This window comes from Dipodomys merriami, unplaced genomic scaffold (assembly GCF_024711535.1).
Source record: "Dipodomys merriami isolate MVZ:Mamm:240054 unplaced genomic scaffold, mDipMer1.0.p SCAF_19, whole genome shotgun sequence".
In the NCBI taxonomy this organism is placed as follows: domain Eukaryota; kingdom Metazoa; phylum Chordata; class Mammalia; order Rodentia; family Heteromyidae; genus Dipodomys; species Dipodomys merriami.
The window spans coordinates 319,468-341,064 of record NW_027203270.1 but is presented as its reverse complement, the minus strand read 5'-3'; the positions used below and the strand labels follow the sequence as shown (position 1 = coordinate 341,064).

Genomic DNA, 21,597 nt, shown 5'->3' with positions numbered 1-21,597 from the left:
CTCCATTGGGAAGTTGTTTGACTTCGCTGATGAGAGCCAGAGCAAGTCTTGGCTGTGGATCTGTAAAGAATTTAAGAGATTGTTGCTTTTGCATGATTAGATCATACTATGTCAGTTTAGACAAGATGACAGCAGCCTTCTGTCTTGGGCAACTGGGTAAAAGTTATTGTCATGGATCAAAAACTGGAGAATGAGTGGAAGAACAGATCTGAAGAGAGATGAGAAATTCTTACTTTGAAATGTTGAACTGGGGGAAGCCCCCCAAATCCATAGGCAGAGATGAGTTTATATAGAAACAGAGTTCCAGAGAGAGAAAGAGTTGGCATACGAGTTCAGACATGGGAGTCTTCAGCATATAATACAAATCAGGTTGTTAATAGGCACCCAAGACAGTCATCATCATCACTTCTTTTCTTCATTTAGTACTTATGGAGAACCTTCTAAATGCCAGGCTGTATCAGTCAGCAATATATAACGATTTCTGCTGGCTTAGTGGGGAGACAGCAAGCAAGAGTATAATAGGAAATGTATATTATATATAATAATAGTTAACTGCTGTATACATAGAAATAATGCAAGTAACAGTTCTGGTGGAAGAGGAGAGATGGGGGAAAGCAAAGGTACATAGAAAGAGAGAGGTAAACATGAGGCTCTCATACTGTAATATTTAAGACAGAAGAAGAAGGGCTGGGAAGGTGGCTTAGTGGTGGAGTGTTTGCCTAGCATGCATGAAGCTTTGGGTTCAATTCTACAGTACCACATAAAAAAGAAAAAGCCGAAGTGGCACTGTGGCTCAAGTGGTAGAGTGCTAGCCTCAAGCAAAAGAAGCTCAGGGACAGTGCCCAGGCCCTGAGTTCAAGACCCAGAACTGGTGGAAAAAATGAAAACAAAAACAAAACAGAAGTGGTGCAGAAGATACACAAGGAATAGCTGGAGAAAGAAAACTCTAGATGTAGGTACCAGTCATAAAGAATTAAACAGCCATGCTGAGTCCAGGCATCCTCCTTTCCAGCAATGATCTTCCCTATATGCTTACAAGTTTTATGAGCACGTGGCCACATCATGTGACAGACATGTCACAAGGTTGCTTACAGACCAGTAGTAGGCTGCCTGCCACACAGATAACACCGTCCCCTCTTCTACCTGCCTCCTGGTGATCACATTGCATCCCTGACACGGGGGTGGGGTGGGGGGTGGGGGGGGTGGGGTGGGGGGGTGGGCGAGTCAAGCTTGTGCTGTGCATCATTCTTCTGCCCTCTGTGTATTTTCCCATCTCTGTCCACGCGCCGCTCCAGTTGTGTTTACATTTCCCAGCTCTTTCTCCAGCTGTGGTTTTGTGTTTCCGCCAAGCTCTGAGAGGCCCACTCTGTCAAAGTCTCCCTCTCTCCCAATTTCACCAAAGACTGTCACTTCTGCAACCATACCTTCTTATCGAGACCACTTCCCAACCAAGGAAGGGTGTTTTTATTATTATTATTATTATTATTATTGTGAAAATATCGTACAGTGGGGTTACAATTACATGGGCCAGGTAATGAATACATTTCTTATCAAGCATTGTTGCCTCCTCCTTTGTTTCCCCCTCCCATCCCTTCCTATCTCTCCCCCCCCCCGCTCCCCCTTCCTCCTTCTTCCCCTCCCCCCAAATTTGTAAAGTTCGTTTTTTGACATAGTGTCTTGTACATCTCATTGCTGCAATGGGTTCACCTGTGTCCCTATTTAAACAATTTGTTTTTTCCCTTCCCCTCCACAAATTATACCAACATCAAATACAGTGAAAACAGGGATTATACCATGGGGGAGGGACATACAAAGCAACAAAGAAATGATCTTATAAATATATTAGAAACAATTGCAGGAAAGAAAAAACATTTGACTCCTTATCTTGGAGTTCATTTCACCTAACATCCACTTATCTGACCTTTTCTGCTTGTCTCAGACATATACTAATAATTGCAAATAAGGGAAACCATGGGAACTATGTTTCTTTGGGCCTGGCTTACTTCACTTAATATAATTTTTCCAAGTCTTTCCATTTCCTAACAAATCGGGCAATGTCATTCTTTCTGATAGAGGCATAGAATTCCATTGTGTATATATACAACATTTTCTTGATCCATTCATCTATTGAGGGGCATCTGGGTTGGTTCCATATCTTAGCTATGGTAAATAAGGCTGCAATAAATATAGTCGTGCTGGTAGCTTTAGTATGGTCTTGTTTGTGATCATTTGGGTAAATGCCTAAAAGTGGGATTGCTGGGTCATAAGGGAGCTCAATGTGGAGTCTTTTGAGGAACCTCCATAGTGCTTTCCAAAGTGGTTGAACAAGTTTACACTCCCACCAACAATGCAGTAAGGTTCCCTTCTGTCCACATCCCCTCCAGCATCTGTCGTTATTAGAGTTCTTGATTTTAGCCATTCTAACTGGGGTGAGGTGGTATCTCAGTGTTGTTTTGATTTTCATTTCTTTTATGGCTAGGGAGGTTGAGCATTTCTTCATGTGTCTAATGGCCATCCTTCTTTCCTCCTCAGAGAAGTTTCTCTTTAAGTCTTTAGCCCAGATAGTTATTGGGCAGTTGTTTCTTTGAGGATTTGTTGTTGGGGGATTTAATTTTTGAGTTTTCCCTCCCCACTGTGAAATTTTTTCCTTTCATTCCCAGACATGTAGTTGCTTGAATGGCCACACCAAGTCATTTCCCCTCCAAATTTTCTGTCCCCCACCCTGCCACATTTTCCTCTCCAAGGGTGACTGCCAACCTTTGACTTGGCTGTTGGAGCTGGTAGAGTTTGCAAAAATCAACCAGAGGAAACACAGATCCCTCTGTCAATGATGGCCTGTTCAGGATAGTGGAGTATGAGCTTCCTTGTGGCCCTTCTCAGCACAGCTCTGATTGGCTTTCTCCTTGTCATAGGAAAGCCTGACTCAGGTTTAGTCAGGAGCACTGACAAAATCATGTGATGTTTTGCAGCATGATGATTTGTAAGGACAGAAATAACACATCAGACAGGCATCAGTGGCTCCTATCTGTAATCCTAGCTACTCCCAAGGCTGAGATCTGAGGATTGTGGTTCAAAACCAGCCTTGGCAGAAGGTCTGGGAGACTCTCATCTCCAATTAACTACAAAAAAATTCTGGAAATGGCTCTTTTTTTCAAAATAGTAGAACACTAGTCTTAAGCACAAAAGCTGAGGGACAATTCCTAGGCCTTGAGTTCAAGCCCCAGGATCAGTAATCCCCCTGCCCACCTCCCCCCCCCAAAAAAAAGAAAAGAAATAACACACCTGAATCTAACAAGGCCTTATTCACCTTGTGAGTGACCATTACCAAGTGACCATTCCTGGAGATGTCACTGAAGGTTGGAGGAAAGCTCTCCTCAGCTTCCTTGCAAAAATCACAGGGCCTCTTTGAGATCCACTCACAGTAAGAATTTCAAGGTGTCTCACAAGCAAGAGAGAGTGTTAGCAAGGATTTATTTTAGTATAATAGGTTAAAGGAGAGAAGGATGGGGAAAACAAGGAGAAACATTGCCCACTCCCCAAACAGCATATGGGAGGAAAAGACTCCAAATGGTAGCAATTCCTTGTTGCCTTTATTCTTTCTGAGCTGGGTCATGTCCTTTAGCATGTCCTTTAGCAACCTCCAACCATTAGACAAGGGTTCTAGGTGGCCAAGATTGGTGATGCTGGCCCTAACCAAAATATAAGAACAGATGAGTTTTGGGATTTCCTTTCCCCAGATTTGTTTCTCATTTTTCCGGCCTCTGTGCACTTATGAATAGTTTGCAGAAAAGAGAGCAAACATAGCCTGCTCTTCTATATCTCTCTGTCTTTGTCATTTACCATCTAGAAATATGGGGAACCTGTTTTTCTGGTTTGGGGTTTTTACTTCTTATTTCTATTGTCTGAGTCTGGCTCTTCTAATTTCTATTCATTTTCATTTCCTTGTCTGCTAATCCTGCTGTAATGAGCCCCTGGGAGCTCTTCTTAATTTGTTCATTCTCTTGTTGGTCCTCAGAGTTTTTAGTTTATTTAACACCATCTTTCTTTAGATCCCAGGGAAACTGCATATTGTCCAGACACCTGACTTCTGGCTGGAGTGAAACAATATCAGGCTGGATTTCCCAGTTCTTCCGATGGTAGCAGAGTCCTGGCTTTCAACTAGAAACATCAATCTCCTCCTCCTCCTCTTTCTTTCATGTTACCCTTGAATGGGGTCAGGGCTTATACTTGAGTCAGATTTTCCAGTTAACTTTGTCTAACTCTAATCTCTGATTCACAGCAAGGAGCCCTATGGCCAAAGATAAACTGTTTTTTGGTTTTGTTTAAATTCCCAGTATTCTTTTTAAAAAAGCAGCTTGTTGGACCCCAGCCTCCTCCAAAGCTGGTACCAAACCACCTGTTTCTAACGAGTCTTGTACATTTCCAAAAGATTCTATGTTAACCCATGCTCATCTTTATCCCCAGGCTCTGACTTTCTAAGAAAACCCTCCCCTTCACTAGCAATCCAGCCTATCTTTGGGGATTCTGGAAGTCTTGAACACTCTGTAATCATCCATTTTAAAGGCAGATATACAATAACTATGGCCCTAAGCCAGATGGTAAGATTGTTTGCTTTGGCATAAGAAAGAAAACGTTTGCTTTGGCATAACTTTCTCATGGATAAAATTCTATCATTCCACAATGAGAAATCATTTCCAAAGTACAACTGATCCTTGGGGGAAAGAAACACATGAAAGCATACATGACAAATACTCTTCTAAGGAAGAGTCCTGGGAAAGTGAGGGAGTGAGGCTGGAGATTAAGGGAGCTGGTTAGCACTGGAGTGTGGGAGCAGCTGGGAAGGAAGGTAAGGAAGGTGAGCCTTTGACTGGATTGTGCTGTCTGGTCTGGTGATTTGACAAGCCTGATTTGGTCACCTGTGCTCTGCTCAGGGGAACATAGGACATGCCTAAGGAGGGTGGGAATTGAAGAGAGATCCTGGAATACCAAAGGAGAAGTCTGAGGCACTAGGAAGGTCTGAATGGTATCTTACAAAAAAGATCCAAGGAGGAATTTGTAGCTCATCCTTAATGAAATTCTTTTAACCTTCAGGGCTGATGCAGGATAAAAATTTATAGGAATTAGCTATTTTCCTGACTGTGGGTCCTCTCAGTGAGGGGAACTTTCTGAAGAAAAGGAATCTGCCATCTAAACACCTGCTTATGACTGTTTGTGTAATATAGAGCTCTGGTTCCCCACTCAGGCTACACAATCGCATTTGTCTGTCCATCCCACACTGTGGTACTGGTCTATCTAAGTATCTTTACAGCCACATTTCAATAATGGCTACATTTCACACATTGGTGACATTTGTTCTCTCTTAGGAAATAGAAGTTTGCTTCACAGGGTGGGAGTGGTTGGTCTGTCATGGTAATGGGTCAAAGGGGTGAGAATGTTGAAGAGGCTGACACTGATCAAGATACCTTGTATTCATAAGCTGCTTTGTTAAATGGTACCTCCTTTGTACAACTATTTAAAGATAATTTTAAAAATTAAATGCTACTTATAGAGATGAATTCCAGGAAATGGAAAAATTAAATAAAATAGCTACCCCCCCTCCTTGACTGTGGTTCACATATCTATCAAGTAGATAAGCCAGGAGGCCCATTCCCCCCCCACCCCCACACACACTTTCTAACTTTTTAGCCCCAAATCCTAGCTGAAAGGTACAAGGGCTCCACTGCCTCACTATAATCTTGGAATTGGAAATGTTTGTGTAGAAGAAAGTACAGCTGACTCAGTCATCTAATCAATTCCAGGGGGAGCTCAGAGTCACTCACCAGCCCCAAGTCCCCAGGGGTCCAATGCCTAGATCCAGTCACCCCCCCCCCCCCCCCCCCCCCCCCCCCCCGCTCCACAACACCCTGGGCATAGCCAGAGGATGATGTCAGAACTTCCCAAACAGGTCCCTGTCATCACACTGCCTCTTGTGTCTGCAGGGACAATAGCCAGCCCTCTGCTCTCCAACTGCTCCCAGCCAGTCTCACACCGGGGGAGACTAGGGAAGAGGCCCAGGGTCATAAAGCAAAAGGACAGATGTAGATATTTCAGAGGCAGTCAGATAAAGCCATCTTTCTGCTCTGCAGGAACCTGGCTTGAACCAGGAAGGAGAGATTCCTACTTGTTCAGCCACATTTGCCCTGCCTTGGGGAAGCTAGGTCTTTAATAAACTGGATTTATTGGCTCTGGACTTATGCTGCCCTTTGCAAGCTCAACACAGAATAATCTGCTTCCAAGGTCCTTGTTTTATTTTTGAATATTAAACTTGAGACCAGCCAATGACCCCATCCAAAACAGTAACTATAAGTCTGGCTCCCTGGCTCACACCTGTAATCCTAAGGTACTTGGGAAGCTGGAACTAGAGGATCTGCAAGCCAAGGCAGAAAAGTCTAAGAGACTCCATCTCCAGTTAACAAGCAAGCAAACAAACAAATAAAAGTGGACTGGAGGCCTGCCCCAAGTGGGCAAGCACTAACCCCAACAAGCCAGACGTTGTGGAATACTTCTGTCAGCATCTGGGCTCAATGCTTTATCTAGGTGATTTTACCCTTGAAAACTCCAAGAGGTAGTGATGAATATTCCCATTATATAGATGGAGAGACTGAGGCTCAGATAGTCACACTATAGTTGACACAGTGGAATCAAGGAATGAATACCTAGGGTGTTCATTGTCTGGTGTCTGACTCCAGAGCCTGCTTTCACTGAACACCACACACAGTTGCATCAAGAGGAAGACACTGGCAAGTGTTCTCCAGTGCCCCTCCCCTGCCATGGCTCTTGTTAGCAGCAGAAATGAGTGGGTGTGTCCCAGCCATGTCAAATCCAAATCACTTATAGCCCCTAAGGAACGGTGATGGGTGGTACCCATGTACCTAGATGGCCCTGGGTGGTCTTCAGCACATCTGTTGGCTAGGATGATGTCACACTGTCTTAGATGCTAGATAGGAGCCATATTTGGGATCTAGGGACTCGGTTGATTTACTTAGCTGAGTGTGGACCTTGTATTTGGTTGCATGTAGTCATGGCTTTCATCCTGGCACTGACTTAAGTGGGGACCTTCTTCAACGGTGGATGTTAACCTGAACAAGTGTATCCCTAGGATTCTAACTCTCCAAGGATTGGCTCTTAAGATAATACTTTTCCCTGGCTGGTCATTTCTGTCTCACACTTCCCACTCCATTTGTCCTCCTGGACACTGTATAGTTTCTCATTCACTCTCTCATTATCAAATGGCCTTCTCCATGTCTGTGTCCTGTCCACAGCTGGTTATCATTCCAGGCAGAATTCAATCTCCCCTCCTCCAGGAGAATTCTTTCCTCCCACCCCCACCACCTCTTCCAGGAGAATTTCCCCCTCTCCTCCAGGAGAATCCCTTCCCCCTCCAAGAGACTTCTTGGTCAACCTAGTGTCGCTATCTACTCTGTCTAACTGCCACCAACACTTCCTTGGCAGTGTATCCCTGACAAATTCTCTGATTGTATCTCATGGAGATACAGAGATAGTCTTTTCTTTAGGCCTTTCTTTAGTGTTCTGTCTTCATCAGATCTTATCTGATTCCACTTCAGCTTGTCTCTTCCCCTCTCAAAGTTCCCAGGGTAGAAATGAATGCAATAACAGACATGTCACCTTCAGTTCTGGGGGAAAAAAGGACAGATTAATAAAATGCCTTAATACCTGCAAGGGATAGGTTCTAGGATATCCCTGTGGACACCAAAATCCTATGTGTTTGCCTATACAATTTGTAATCTCTTACAGTTTAAATTCCTCTAGATTTACAATACCTAATTCCATGTAAATGCTATATAAACATTTTTATACTTATTATTTAGGGAGAAATGACAAGAAAATAATGTCTCTAATGTTCAGTACAGATAGAAGGCTTCCCCTTAATATTTTCAATCTGCATTTGGTAGAACCTACAAAGCGTTCTCCTTTTAGGCTTTTCTACATCATTCCAGAACCTCTTCCCTAGCTCTTTACAGCACCACTACAGTCTTTTCCAGTCTTTCCCAATCAAGTCCAAGGGAAAGTCACCACAATCTCCCTTCTTAGTCTCTTGCCTTGGGTTCTCGGCATCAAGTTGTCACATTTAGCCCCTCAAGTCTCAGAAGATTGGGTCAATATGGTGGGGTTCTGGCGATATCCTAAGGACACAATGGGCAGGTGGTGGTTATTTTCTATGCTGCTCCCATCATGCGATCCTCCAACCAAACCTAGGAGGTAGATAACCTCCATGATGGCTGGCAGGTTGCAGGTAACCTATGTTGCCACCACCTCTACAGACTGGTTCTGAGACCCCCAGGTCTATGACTTCAGTCTCAGTTCAGTCCCTAAATATTTCTGTGGAGTGGATCTGACAATGTCATCTTCTGGAACAACAGAGCCCTGCTCTGACTTCCTGGACTATTATGAGCCTCAGCCTTAGATATCTTCTTTAGGAGATCTTAGGCCAATGATCTGGAGAGAGGACAGATGGCACAGAGGGCTACTCATGTCACAGGAAAGCAACATCTAGGGAGCCTAGAATGTATGCTGAAAGGAAAGAAGGAATAGTATTCACAAACTGGATTCTTAAAGGAGGGAGGCATTTGGGAGTAGAGTTCCAATGGAGAAGAAAGAACCCTGGTCTCTAAGAGAAAGTTAGCATTTGTCAAAGACCAATGAAACCTCCTGGTAGAAGATGAGCAGCTTGCTCACACAATAATGAGGACAGGCCAGGGCTGGGATGTAGCCCAGTGGCAAAGCATTTGCCTAGCAAGTGCAATGTTCTGAGTTCAATTCCCAGGACCAAAAAAAGAAGAAAAAAGAAAAAGAAAAGAAAAGACAAAAATAAAGTACAGAAAAGGCTAATAGCTATTTATTTCAGGTTCTACTAAATATTCTCTGTATTCTTATTGTAAAATTTTACAGTTGAGAAAAAGGGGGTAAGGATAAATTAAAAATAAAACTTCCCATCAGTCCAATGGAATAATACATGTCTATTTTAAAAATAAGGAAGGGCTCTATGTTCCCATCTGGAAAGATCTCCAAGAAACACTGTGGAAGGAGGGGAAAGGCAAGTTTCAGAACTGTGTTTTTTTTTTTTTTCATTTCCAAGGCTGGGAATAAAACCTAGGGTCACTATACATGCTGTACAAGTTCTCTACCACTGAGCCACAGCCCTGGCCCTTGAGTAGCAGATTCCACCCATTGAAATGCCTTTTCAATGTGTATGTCTATATCTTTCTAGATACATAAAGTTAAATCTAAAGGAGACAGGAACTTATTAACTTGAAACAGATGGTGTGCACTAGGCATGTGGCATCACTTGAATTTTTAAAATGATAATCCATATTATTTTTATAATTACAACAAATCAATAAATAATTTTTATAAGTGACTGGTGCAGCCCAAAACAGTAAAGTCAAGTCTCTCCAGGTTAGCAGGCTTCCCATGAGGCCAGTTACCAGAGTTTCCACTTGCCCTGGCCTGGCCTGGCCTCTTTCCTGATTCGACACTCAGATGTCTGCACGAGGGTCGGTGACAGATGCCAGTGGTGGTAGTGCTGACAAGCCTCAAGCCACATTGTTCCATTACTTCCAGCTCCCTGTTGCCTTTCTCTTGGCTACAGTGAGTGCTGCTTTCTCTTATCTGCACCTAGCAAGAGTCAAAAGTTCTTGTGAGTGTGACTGCAGAATACCGGGCTTTCTAAAGCTTCCTGATAATGCTTAAATTCCTTTCAGAGAGGCACTGCTTGCAGTCAGGTTAGGGGACCATGTGGCTTGGGCACATTGTGTACTTGTAGTTGGATTACAAACCAGAGGAAAGCTGGCAATACACAATGGAAGAGACATTTTAGGATGTGCTTATAGGACCACCCGGAATGATAACCTCTCTCCCTAAGCCAGTCTATCAGCTCCCCTACAGGACCCAACTGAATAAGAGTCTCTGCATGATTGAGCCATTGAACACTTGCAAAATCTACTCAAGATACCAAGAAAATTCCCCTAGTAAACACATAAGCATCAGATACATTTCTGGGACATAGCTTTTTTATTTTTTTATATTTGATCAGTAATGGGACTTGAGCTTAGGGTCTAGGTGCTATCCCTGAGCTAGTGCACACTTGGAGTGCTATCACTTGGACCAACAGCACCATTTTTCTGGTGGTTAATTCGAGATGAGAGTCTCATGGACTTTCCTGCCTGGGATGGCTTTGAACCTCAATCCTCAGATCTCAGCCTCCTGAGTAGCTACGATTACAGGCATGAGCCACTGCCACCCAACCAGGACACCACTTTTATTAACAGCAATGCTTGGTTTGAGGGTCACTTTGGGATACCCCCAGTTAACATTAGCTAGTCCTGACACAGGAATTTCAACTTAGTAACTTTACATTCCTTTATTAACAAAGTTCATAAAACATTTTGTCCCAAGTGACTAGCTTGAAGATCATGTGAACAGCATGCTGTCTTATCAATTTGTTTCTCATTGAAAAACCTCAGGGAGAGCAGCCATCTTCTCTTGCCTTCCCCTCATCCTCATGGTACAGTCTCAGGCCATGTACTTTCCTCTACCTTCTCCAATGTAGTTTCGAAGAAAGATCTGGATTCCCATAGAAAATGTGGAGAAAGGTTTAAAACCCCAAAATAAAGTTTCACAGGTGAGGATAAACCTTTCATACATTGTTCATTCATTCTCTCAGCCTAGCGCACCACATTCATAAATACAAGTTCTCACCGAGGAAACGGACAGCGGGAGGATGGGAAGGGATGGGAAGGGGAAACAAAGGAGGAGGCTACAATGCTTGATAAGAATTGTACTCATTATCTTGCCCGTGTAATTGTAACCCTTATTTTCACAATAAAAAATGTATCTCCACTCTTTTCTGAACGTGGAAAACACAACAACAAAAGAAAAAGGCCAGAAAGAGATGTAGGCTTGCTACCAAGGTGATGTAAAAGTATTCCTAAAACAGCCCTCTGGGGTTCCCCCACACTGACTCAGGCCTTGGGTTTCCCTCCCTTAGGGAAGCAGGTGAGCTTCTCCAAGGCCACAGATGCATTTGCATTTGAAGAAGACAGCAGCAGTGATGGGCTTTCTCCAGTTCACACTCGAAATGAAGACCCCCAGAGTGCTGCAGGATCCCCCCAGGATGCAAAAACCACAGAAGCCCCTTTGGCAGGCCCTGTGGGGACAATCGAGGTAAGACATCAGCTATGGCATCTGAGTTTCCTCATTTCTTCATAATATTTCTCTCTGTATGTGTGTGTGTGTGTGTGTGTGTGTGTGTGTGTGTGTGTGTGTGTGTGTGTGTAAGCACACACTCAGGGTGGTGCTCTCACTTCACTTCTTCACTCAAGACCAGTGCCCTATTATTTGAGCCACACCTTCGATTCTGGCTTTCTGTTGGTTAATTGGAGATAAGAGTCTTGTAGCCCAGGCTGGCTTTGAACCATGATCCTCAGATCATGGTTCTGAGTAGCTAGAATTATAGACAGGAGCTACCAATGCCCGAGTCTTGAAATCAATCTTGCTACCGTTGATGTGGTGGAAACTTCAGAGCTGTTTCTTAATGATCCATCTCATGTTTTGTTTGTTTGATTTTGCTTGTGAGGTGGGCAGAGTTTTGCATGCTGGCTTCAAACTCATAATCCTGTTTCAGTCTTCTGCCACCTCCCTCCCTCCCTACCCCCACCCCCAATCACACAATACCCTGTGCTGGAACAACAGGCATGTGCCACCACACCTGGCTTACTTGCATCTTTTTTATACCCCTTCTCACCTTATTCATCCTGGAGATCACACACACACACACACACACACACACACACACACACACACACACACACACACACACACACACACACACACACACACACACACACACACACACAGGATCAGTCCAATTCCTTAGACTGTTGAGTCATGGCTGAGTTTCCAGGGAATGGGGTGAAGGAAAGAAGAAACTGCCAGCAGGCCCATGTGTGTTCTACCTTTTAACAATTACTGAACTACCAAGCTACTACAAAGTTAGTTTGCAGCCCTCACCCATACTTAGAGCTTACCTCCTTCTGGACAAATCCACAAAACCTCAAGAGCGAGGAATGTGTATTGAAAACACTCATAAAACACATTTACGCAGAATGTAAGCAACAGCTACTACCAGGTTGCCTACTCTGGTTCAGGAGTAACTAATGTTGGGCACTTTACAGCCATCACCTCGTTGACTCCCACAGTCCCCCCTCTAGGGTAGGCCCTCTTGCTGTTGATTCCAGTGGTGGAAGAACTGAAATGTATGAGGCTGAGGAATCAGGTGACCTCGGGAATCACCACCGTGCTGCCAATCCGGAGTTGCTATTGCCAGAAGCCACATGCAGGCTCAATGAACATTTTCCCCAGCCCAGCTTGATGATGCTTATGAACCTCTAAAGAGGAGATGTTGGGGATATACACCTGGCAGGAAGAGATACACTTGTGCAGACGTGACATGTGGACATATTTGCTGTCCTGATTCTGCAGCGTCCTTCCTCTGAAGAGAACCCACTAGACCACAACTTTATTCCTGATCTGTGGGGTATGGTTCAAGTCGTAGGGGTCTTGCCTAGCAAACGTGAGACCCAGAGTTCATACTTTAGTTCTACGACAACCTGAAGTTGCTTTTACATGATGCTTTGAACAATTTTGTTCATGAAACGAAACTTTGTGGGCCATGGACTTTTCTACCTGTAGCATCTTGTCAGCCTCAAAATGATCCCGATTTTAGAGCGTTTTCAACTTGAAATTCTGGTTTAAAGACGGTCAGCCTGTATTAGAAATGTTTTTCCCCTGGAAAAGCCATACAGATAAGCAGGGGCAATCTTAGAAATTACTATCCATGGCCCATTTTCCTGAAACCCTGTTAGTCTCTGGTCGCTGTCAGCCCTATCTTCAGTCCAAACTGGACTGAACCAGAGCAAACTGGAAGCTGAACCAAGAAGAAAATGAAAGGAGGGAGGGAAACGGGAGGTAGGAGAAGCAGAGCTGAGATATTTGTTCATTTATTGTGCAAGAGTTTATAATCAAAGCATTTTTCTTCCCCCTGCCTACATGCCGAGGCTGCTCTTTGAAACCAAACTTCTTTGATAACGTTAAGCGTTTCATCAGACTGTCTGCACAGATTATTCTGACAGCAAATGCCTGGGCTTCAGATTTAAGAATGGCTTGAGCAGAAGACAAGTTCTCCTCTGCTTAACTCTAGGAGAGGGGAAGAAGGAACGAGCCCTGAGCAAACCCAGGAAAAATGCCAAAGTCCTTTCAGGTTATTTCACCCAGAAGCAGCTGACAGATGAGGACACCGAGATTCTAAGAGAAAAGCAGCCCATGGGTCTAGAGACAGGTGCCAGAGCTCAGGGAGCTGAGCAGCCCCATTCTGACCTCCTGGGGAGAGATCCTGAGCAGGCTCTTTTTCCTTTGGGTGAGAGTCACTGGGTAGGAATGTGGGAGAGGAAGAAAAGAGAATTATGCCTTTTTTGGAGTCTTCAGCAGACAGAAATGTGCCTCTTGTAAAGGTTTGGATGATCCTACACACACACACACACACACACACACACACACATGAATGCACGTGCATGCACCTCCCATATTTATCTATCTATTCATCTTTATGCATGTGTTCATGAATATGTATATGCATTTGCACACACATATCCCACATGTGCATATATGCAGATATGCACATACACATACATATATACCCCACATGCATATACAAATAGACATGATAATCTTTGTTCATATACACTCACCCAGACATGTCTTGCAGTTACTCATTCATGTGAACATTTATGTCAGCAAATGCATATACATGCACATATGTGTATACATAACTAAAACATATACATATAAACACACATGCATATATGCTCAACACACAGGCATATACATACTCAGACATATTCAGACCTGTACCCATATATATACTTACATATGCATATATTCACATTTACTCAGGCATGTACTCATATACACATAGGTACACACATACACACTTTTTTTTCCCCCAGAACGAGGACCGAACTCAGGGCCTTGCGCTCACCAGGCAGGAGTTCTTCCTCTGAGCTAAACCCCCAGCCCCACACACTTTTTCCTCTAACTACCAACACCATTTATTGTAGCTCTACTTTTCCCTAAAGTTCCTCCACACACTCTGTCCTCTTCCTATCTTCTCAATCTCCTTATTAAACCAGGAGGTGGCCCATGTCATGGACAGGCAGAGTCTTCCACAGCATGACCAGATACCCCTGTCTCGTTGGAGCAAACCAGCCTTAGACTCCTCTTTAGAAATCAGTTTGGAAATCGCCTCCTTTCTCTGTCTGAAGTACCCTGGATTGGCTGATAGATTTGGTGATGTTCTCCTAGAAAGTACTAGCAGTTCCTGTCTGCCTAGATAAGAAGCCAGGGTGCCAAAGCAGTAGAGCTTTGCCTAGGAGATTTTAACATTTGTATATTGCTCACCTTTTATTCCTGTCTCCTAATAATGGTTAACATCTGGATTTCAGGATCATGCATCAGGCTCAGAAAATGATAAGAATGATTCCACCTCCCAGCCCAGTAACCAGTCCGACTCAGGGAAGCACGGGCTCAACGCTTCCATTCCTGTGCATGCTGCAGTAAAGGTAGGGACTGTTCAGCGCCCCTCCCCTACCCCCACCCCATTCCTACTGAGCACCCAGCTCACAGAAACTGCTGGGGGCAGAGCTCCTTGAGTCCGGTTTGATTGCGTAAGGAGAGTCCTGCGGACTCATAACCAGGTTCAATCCCCTAGAAGTATCACAGAACAGGAGTTGAGAAAGGGGCCATCCGTGTAGGAACCAAGATTCTATTCTGGGGCTTGTCTGCACTGTGTGTTGGCATTTTTGTGAGATTACAGCTCAGCTACCATATTCCTAAATTAAAAATATTTCATGAGGTCACCCTTAAGAGAGACACAGCTGATTGGAATACACACCTGATTTGCCAGGGCCATAAAACAGAACAGGGAGGTTGGATTTTGTGCCAGGAAGGCTTTGCATAATATAAAAGCTTAGCAGTCATGGCAGTTTCCTCCTAGAGAAATGACACGGGGACCAAGAGGTGACATTCACAGTAGATGAATAGCTGTAATAATTATAATGCTGTTTGTTCTGCTAGTACTGAGGTTTCAACTCAGCACCTCCATTTTGGTCAATTCATTTGCTTGGATGATGCTCTACTACTTGAGCCGGGCTACCAGCCCAGCTTTTTGTTGGCTCTTTTGGAGGTGGAGTATCATGGATTTTTCTGTCTGGGCTGGCAGTCCTCTAAACGTAACTTCCTGAGTAGCTAGGATTACAGGCAGGAGCCACCAGCATCCATTTATTTATTTTATTTTATGTTTTGGTTGGTTGTAGGTCTTGAACAAGAGCCCATTTATTATAATCAATTTCTTATTTAATCTCAGCCTTCAATCCACAGAGTTCTCACTGCTCAATGAGCTCCTTGCTCATCACTTGGCCTTCTATTATGGCATTTTATGTTACTCAGCTTCTGTTTGATTTGAGAGGATGTTTAATGACATCACTTAATACATAGCATAGGGGATCTTTTCATAAAGGAGGGTTATAAATTAAAATAAGATGATAAAGTAACAATGTTATGTTCTCAACGGATGGCAAACACTTTAGTTTCCTAGTAAAGCTCTCTACCCAGCTTACAATTCTCTCCATTCAACAGTTTTTAAATTATGTGATTATCGATTTATCTTGTCCATTACAGAGGAAGCAGGTGGAAATGGTTCACACTAAGACTATATATAAAGAGACATTACATTACTGCTTCTACCAGAGTATTTAAAATGTGCACATTTCAAATTAATAAAGCGGTCAGCCTTAGGAGGCCTGAGAGGGAGCCAAGCTTCAGTAACTCATACCTATAATCCTAGATACTTGGTAGGCTGAGATTGGGAGGATCATGGTTCAAAGCCAGCCTAAGCAGAAATGATTGAAACACCCCTTCTCAGATGTTAGCTTGATGCAGTCATGTACACCTGTTGTCCTAGCTATGGGGGAAGCCTAACATAGGTGGACATACCCAGATAGGAAGTAACCTCCTATCTCAAAAAAAAACAACAAACAGCAAAATGCAGAGTGGGAGGTGTGGCTCAGTGGTAACAGTGCCAGCCTAGCAAGTGATCTGAGAAAATTGCAGCCCTGAGTCTAAATCCCTGTATCGCATACACACACACACACACACACACACACTTGCAAAGCAAACGAACCCAAAAAACCCTACAATTGTGTGAGATGAGACCAGTATGCCAGAGGGAGCCAGCTCTAATGATCAGAGCACCAGTGACCCAATAGTGCCTTCTTCAAATAAATAAAAGATATGCCCAAGGGGCTTGAATAGGTATTTCTTCGAAGATACCCAAATTGCCAAAAAGGCTCACCAAAAGTCTCTCAATCATTGTTCATTAGAGAAAGGAATAATGTAAATGAAATTCATCTGAAAATCATTCAGATGGATGTCATTTAAAAATACGAAAATAAGCTGGCCTTGTAATCTTGCTACTCAGGAGGCTGAGATCTGAGGATCTAGGTCCAAAGGGAGCTGAGGCAAAAAAGTCAACAAGACTCCATTTTTAAAATAATCAGCCAAAAAGCTGGATTGAAGGAGTGCTGGAGCTAGTGCTAGAGCACCTGCCTAATTCTGAGTACAAACATCAGTACCTTAAAAAAGGAAGGAAGGAAGGAAGGAAGGAAGGAAGGAAGGAAGGAAGGAAGGAAGGAAGGAAGGAAAGAAGGAAGGGAGGGAGGAAGGGAGGGAGGGAGGGAGGTAGGGAGGGAGGGAGGGAGGGAGGGAGGGAGGGAAGGAGGGAGGGAAGGAGGGAGGGAGGGACTTTTTGGGCATTTACCCAAATGTTCAAACAAGACCACACTAAAGCTACCAGCATGACTATGTTTAATGCAGCATTATTTACTATAGCTAAGATATGGAACCAACCCAGATGCCCCTCAGTAGATGAATGGATCAAGAAAATGTGGTACATATACACAATGGAATTCTATGCCTCCATCAGAAAGAATGACATTGCCCCATTTGTTAGGAAATAGAAAGGCTTGGAAAAAATTATATTAAGTGAAGTAAGCCAGGCCCAAAGAAACATAGGTCCCATGGTTTCCCTTATTTGCAATATCTAGTATATGTCTGAGTCAAGCAGAAAAGGTCAGATAAGGTGATGTTAGGGAAATGAACCCTAAGATATGATTTCAAATGTTTTTTTTTCTTTCATGCGATTGTTTCTAACACATTTATAAGATGATTTCTTTGTTACTTTGTATGTCCCTCCCCCATGGTATAACCCCTGCTTTCACTTTATTTGATGTCGGTATAATTTGTAGAGGGGAAGGGGAAAAACAAATCGTTTAAATAGGGATACAGGTGGACCCATTGCAAAAAATGAGATGTACAAGTCATTATGTAGAAAAATGAACTTTACAACTTTGGTGTGTGGCGGGGGGGGGGGGGGGGGGGCGGGGAAGTGGGGAAGATTGGGTGGGGATGGGGGGGATGGGAAGGGATGGGAAAGGGAAACAAAGGAGGAGGCTACAATGCTTGTTAAGAAATGTACTCATTATCTTGCCCATGTAATTGTAACCCCTCTGTACAGTATTTTCACAATTAAAAAAAAAAAAAGAACAAAAGAAAGAGTTGCTTGTGGCCTCCTTCCATTGGCCAGTCAGCTCTAAAGAGAAAAATAAGCAAACAAACCCAGCTTTACATATCCTCTGAGTTCAAAAAGGAAATTAAGTTACATATTTGCATGAATCCAAAAAGGAAATTAAGTTACACATTTGCATAAATGTGTAAATAAATAAATCCAACCATCTCTGCTCCATACTATTCAGAGAAACAGATCCGATTTTAGTATATTTTGGAATGCTCAAAATGCTAAGATATCACAGAGGAGAAAATAATTTTCTTGACTCCTGATTTAGTTGTAAGCCAGAGCACTGAAGCCCAATAGCAGGGGAGCTGGGACAAAGCAGGGCCAAGCTGGTGCCTAGTCCTGCAAAAACTCTCCAGATAGAAGAAGACTGAATAACTAGAAAGCTGAGTGATTGACAAGCAAGGGAGAAACAGTTGTGCTTGGTATTTATTAGTCTCTGGGAAGACGTCTAGGAGAAAATAAAAACACCTTTGCTGTGGGATGCGCTGAGTCAGAGAAAGGCGAGTTGTAGGCCCCTCCCACAAGGCCACAGTCAGAGGAGTATTTTGAGGTTGAAACAGGACAGCTGCCAAATCAGAATGTGCCAGCCAGCGATTCGGGAGCGCCCTCGTCTGGAACCTAATGGAATCAAGTTCTTCCTCCATTTATTTATGATTGCTTTATTTCAACCTCCTCTAATAAAATTCAAGACTTTTTTTTACCCCCTATAAGTACAGGGGCTTTAAATCACTGTTTGCCTAGCTTTTTCACTTGATGCTGATACTCTACCGCTTGAGCCACAGCTCTACTTTTGGCTTTTTGCTGATCAGTTGGAGCTGAGTCTTGTGGACATTTTTGCTTCCACTGGCTTCAAACCTCTACCTTCAGATCTCAGCCTTTTAAGTAGCTAGGGAAATTTTACTGTTGGACTGATAACAGTATGTATCCAGTTCAGTCTATCATTTGGAGGCTTTTTGATTTCAAAAGGTGATGGATATAGAATTATAGCAACTATTTTTATTAAGTCAGCAGTGTATTTATAGTCCCTATCTTGTGCAACAAGATGAACATAAAATACAGAATATCTTCCCAATTGTACCACTTCAAATATTTCTCTTCGTTTCCAGTCCTTGTACCTTTAACCGCCTTTACTGTGCTCAAATCAAGGTCTATAATGGGAAACCATTGGAATGAGAAGGAACCCAGGGGGTTCAGTAATGATTCTTTTTATAAAGTGACACCCTGATTCTGTATGCACACTGAGTGAGAGAGGGGAGAAAGTTAAATCTCTTTTATCCTCCATCAGACCCATTCTTCTGGATTTCCAAAGACAATTTTAATCTCCTCTAAGCTTATGTCATGAATAAGTCAGCTTACGGCATGCTTAATTGAAGATGATTGCACTGATACACTTGAAAGAACAGTTTTAGGAATCGTTGCCCAATTAGATGCTAGACTATCTGTCCTCTATCAGTTAAGAAAGAGCACTCTGTAAGACTCGGTTTTCCATTGGATTCTGTTCCATCCAGGAGGAAAATCTTGCTCCTTGGAGCCCTTTCTAAGATGTAAGATTCCCTGACATAGCTTTGTGGCTTTGCCATATTGTATTTCTAGGATTTGAGAATAGCCCTTAGAGGACAACTCCTCTCAGGTAAAAAAAAAAAAAAATGCCAGGTTTTTCCCAATCACCCAAAGCACATGCCATTTCCTCATCCTCTTTGCAGTCCAAGACCTTGGGGGACAATAAGAACCGCCACAAAAAGCCCAAAGACCCCAAGCCAAAGGTGAAGAAACTCAAATACCACCAGTACATTCCGCCAGACCAGAAGGCAGAGAAGTCTCCACCACCCATGGACTCAGCCTATGCCAGGCTGCTCCAGCAGCAGCAGCTCTTCCTACAGCTGCAGATCCTCAGCCAGCAGCAGCAGCAGCAGCAACAGCAGCAACAGCACAGGTTTAGCTACCCCGGGATACACCAAGCACAGCTCAAGTGAGTTTGGCCAGCCCAGGGTGGGCAGGGAGGGCAGAGGTGGGGAATGACTTCTCTCTGCTTGAGGCAGGTGGGAATGAGAAGCAGCATCTTGGAAGCCAGTGAGTATTTCCAAAGCTATGTTGTGGAAGATCTAAGAATGTATTCTGGTCATTGCTCGCCATTCTGGTGCACTTCTATTTGGGGAAGAAATGGACTCCTGAGTCCAGGTGCTGAGTGACCACTCTGCTGGGTCACCGTTTACATGATCAACACCCTCACCTATCGAGTTGGATGTGGCTTCTATCATCTGTTTTTAGTCACCCTCAAATCAGACTTGTAATCGTGCTGCATGCCAGGTGCAACCATGCTTCACTATTCAAGCAAGGGCATGGAGGTTTCCCTACTCCACGGCCTCCATCATGGCCTCCATCATGGCCTCCTGTCTCCCCCAAAGAATGCTTGAGGAGTAGAAACCAGTGGGGGAGTTGGGAGGGTGGATCTTTTGCCACTGGCCAACTAGTCTGTGCTATTTCTCTTCATCCAGCCCTCTGCTGCTGATTCTAACATGGCTGGTCCCTGTAGGCAGTTACTCTGTGGTCTGATACAAGGCAGCTTGGTCTGTACTTATTTCTTTTTTAAGTGCCTCTGCATTTGCTTTTCAGAGAACCAAATGAACAGATGGCTAGAACTCCAACCTCCTCTTCAACACCACTGAGCAATACCCCTCTGTCTCCTGTCAAAAACAGTTTTTCTGGACAAACTGGTGTCTCTTCTCTCAAACCAGGCCCTCTCCCACCTAACTTGGATGATCTCAAGGTAGAAGATTTGATGCATTTTTTTAAATTTTCTTTCTTTCTTTTACTCTCAATGTTGCCGCAACAGATTGTTCTTAGGATCTTTGCTACCTGATTCCTTGAGAGGAAAAAAATTGAGGGTAGGACTGTGGGGCATTTACCCAAATGTTTACAAACAAGACCACACTAAAGCTACCAGCACAACAATGTTTATTGCAGCATTATTTACCATAGCTAAGATATGGAACCAACCCAGATGCCCCTCAGTAGATGAATGGATCAAGAAAATGTGGTATATATACACAATGGAATTCTATGCCTCCATCAGAAAGAATGACATTGACCCATTTGTTAGGAAATGGAAAAACTTGGAAAAAATTATATTAAGTGAAGTAAGCCAGGCCCAAAGAAACATAGGTCCCATGGTTTCCCTTATTTGCAATATCTAGTATATGCATGAGTCAAGCGGAAAAGGTCAGATAATGTGATGTCAGGAAAATGAACCCTTAGATATGTATTTTAATGTTTTTTTCTTTCATGCATGTGTTTCTAACGCATTTATAAGATTATCTCTTTGGTGCTTTGTATGTCCCTTCCCCACAGTATAACCCCTGCTTTCACTATATTTGATGTCAGTATAACTTGAGGAGGAGATGGGGAAAAACCAGTTGTTTAAGGATACAGGTGGACCTGTTGCAACAATGAGAAGTACAAGTTGTCATGTCCAAAACGAGCTTTACAACGTCGGTGCGGGGGGGGGGGGAATGGGGGGGAAGGAGAAGGATTGGGATTGGGGGGAGGGGGAGGCTGGGAAGGGACGTGAAGGGTAAACAAAAGGAGGAGGCTGCAATGCTTGGTAAGAAATGTACGCATTATCCTGCCCATGTAATTGTAACCCCTCTGTACAGTATGTTCACAAATAAAATAAAATAAAATAAAAAATTGAGGGTAGGGGAGAAGTATATGAGAGAGACTGAAGAAGGTGGCGAAATGTGTTGCTCCTATAGACAAACTCCTCTCCCCACCTCCAGAGAATAAAGCTATGAACCCCAGCTCAACCTTCCCAGGCAGTGTGACCTTGGGCTAGTCTTTATAACCTTCAATAT

At 43.5% G+C, this 21,597-nt stretch overlaps 1 protein-coding gene across 4 annotated transcripts in view; it reads left to right on the top strand.

Moving 5' to 3' along the window:
• The window catches only part of Myocd (myocardin), a 101,989-nt gene that overhangs the window by 58,427 nt on the left and 21,965 nt on the right, over nt 1-21,597 (top strand). For all 4 annotated transcript variants that reach the window (XM_070026932.1, XM_070026935.1, XM_070026934.1 and 1 more), the window contains exons 6-9: nt 11,048-11,223; nt 14,559-14,675; nt 19,450-19,715; nt 20,360-20,513. In XM_070026932.1, the coding sequence (XP_069883033.1) occupies nt 11,048-11,223; nt 14,559-14,675; nt 19,450-19,715; nt 20,360-20,513 (713 nt within the window). The remainder of the gene's footprint in view (nt 1-11,047; nt 11,224-14,558; nt 14,676-19,449; nt 19,716-20,359; nt 20,514-21,597) is intronic.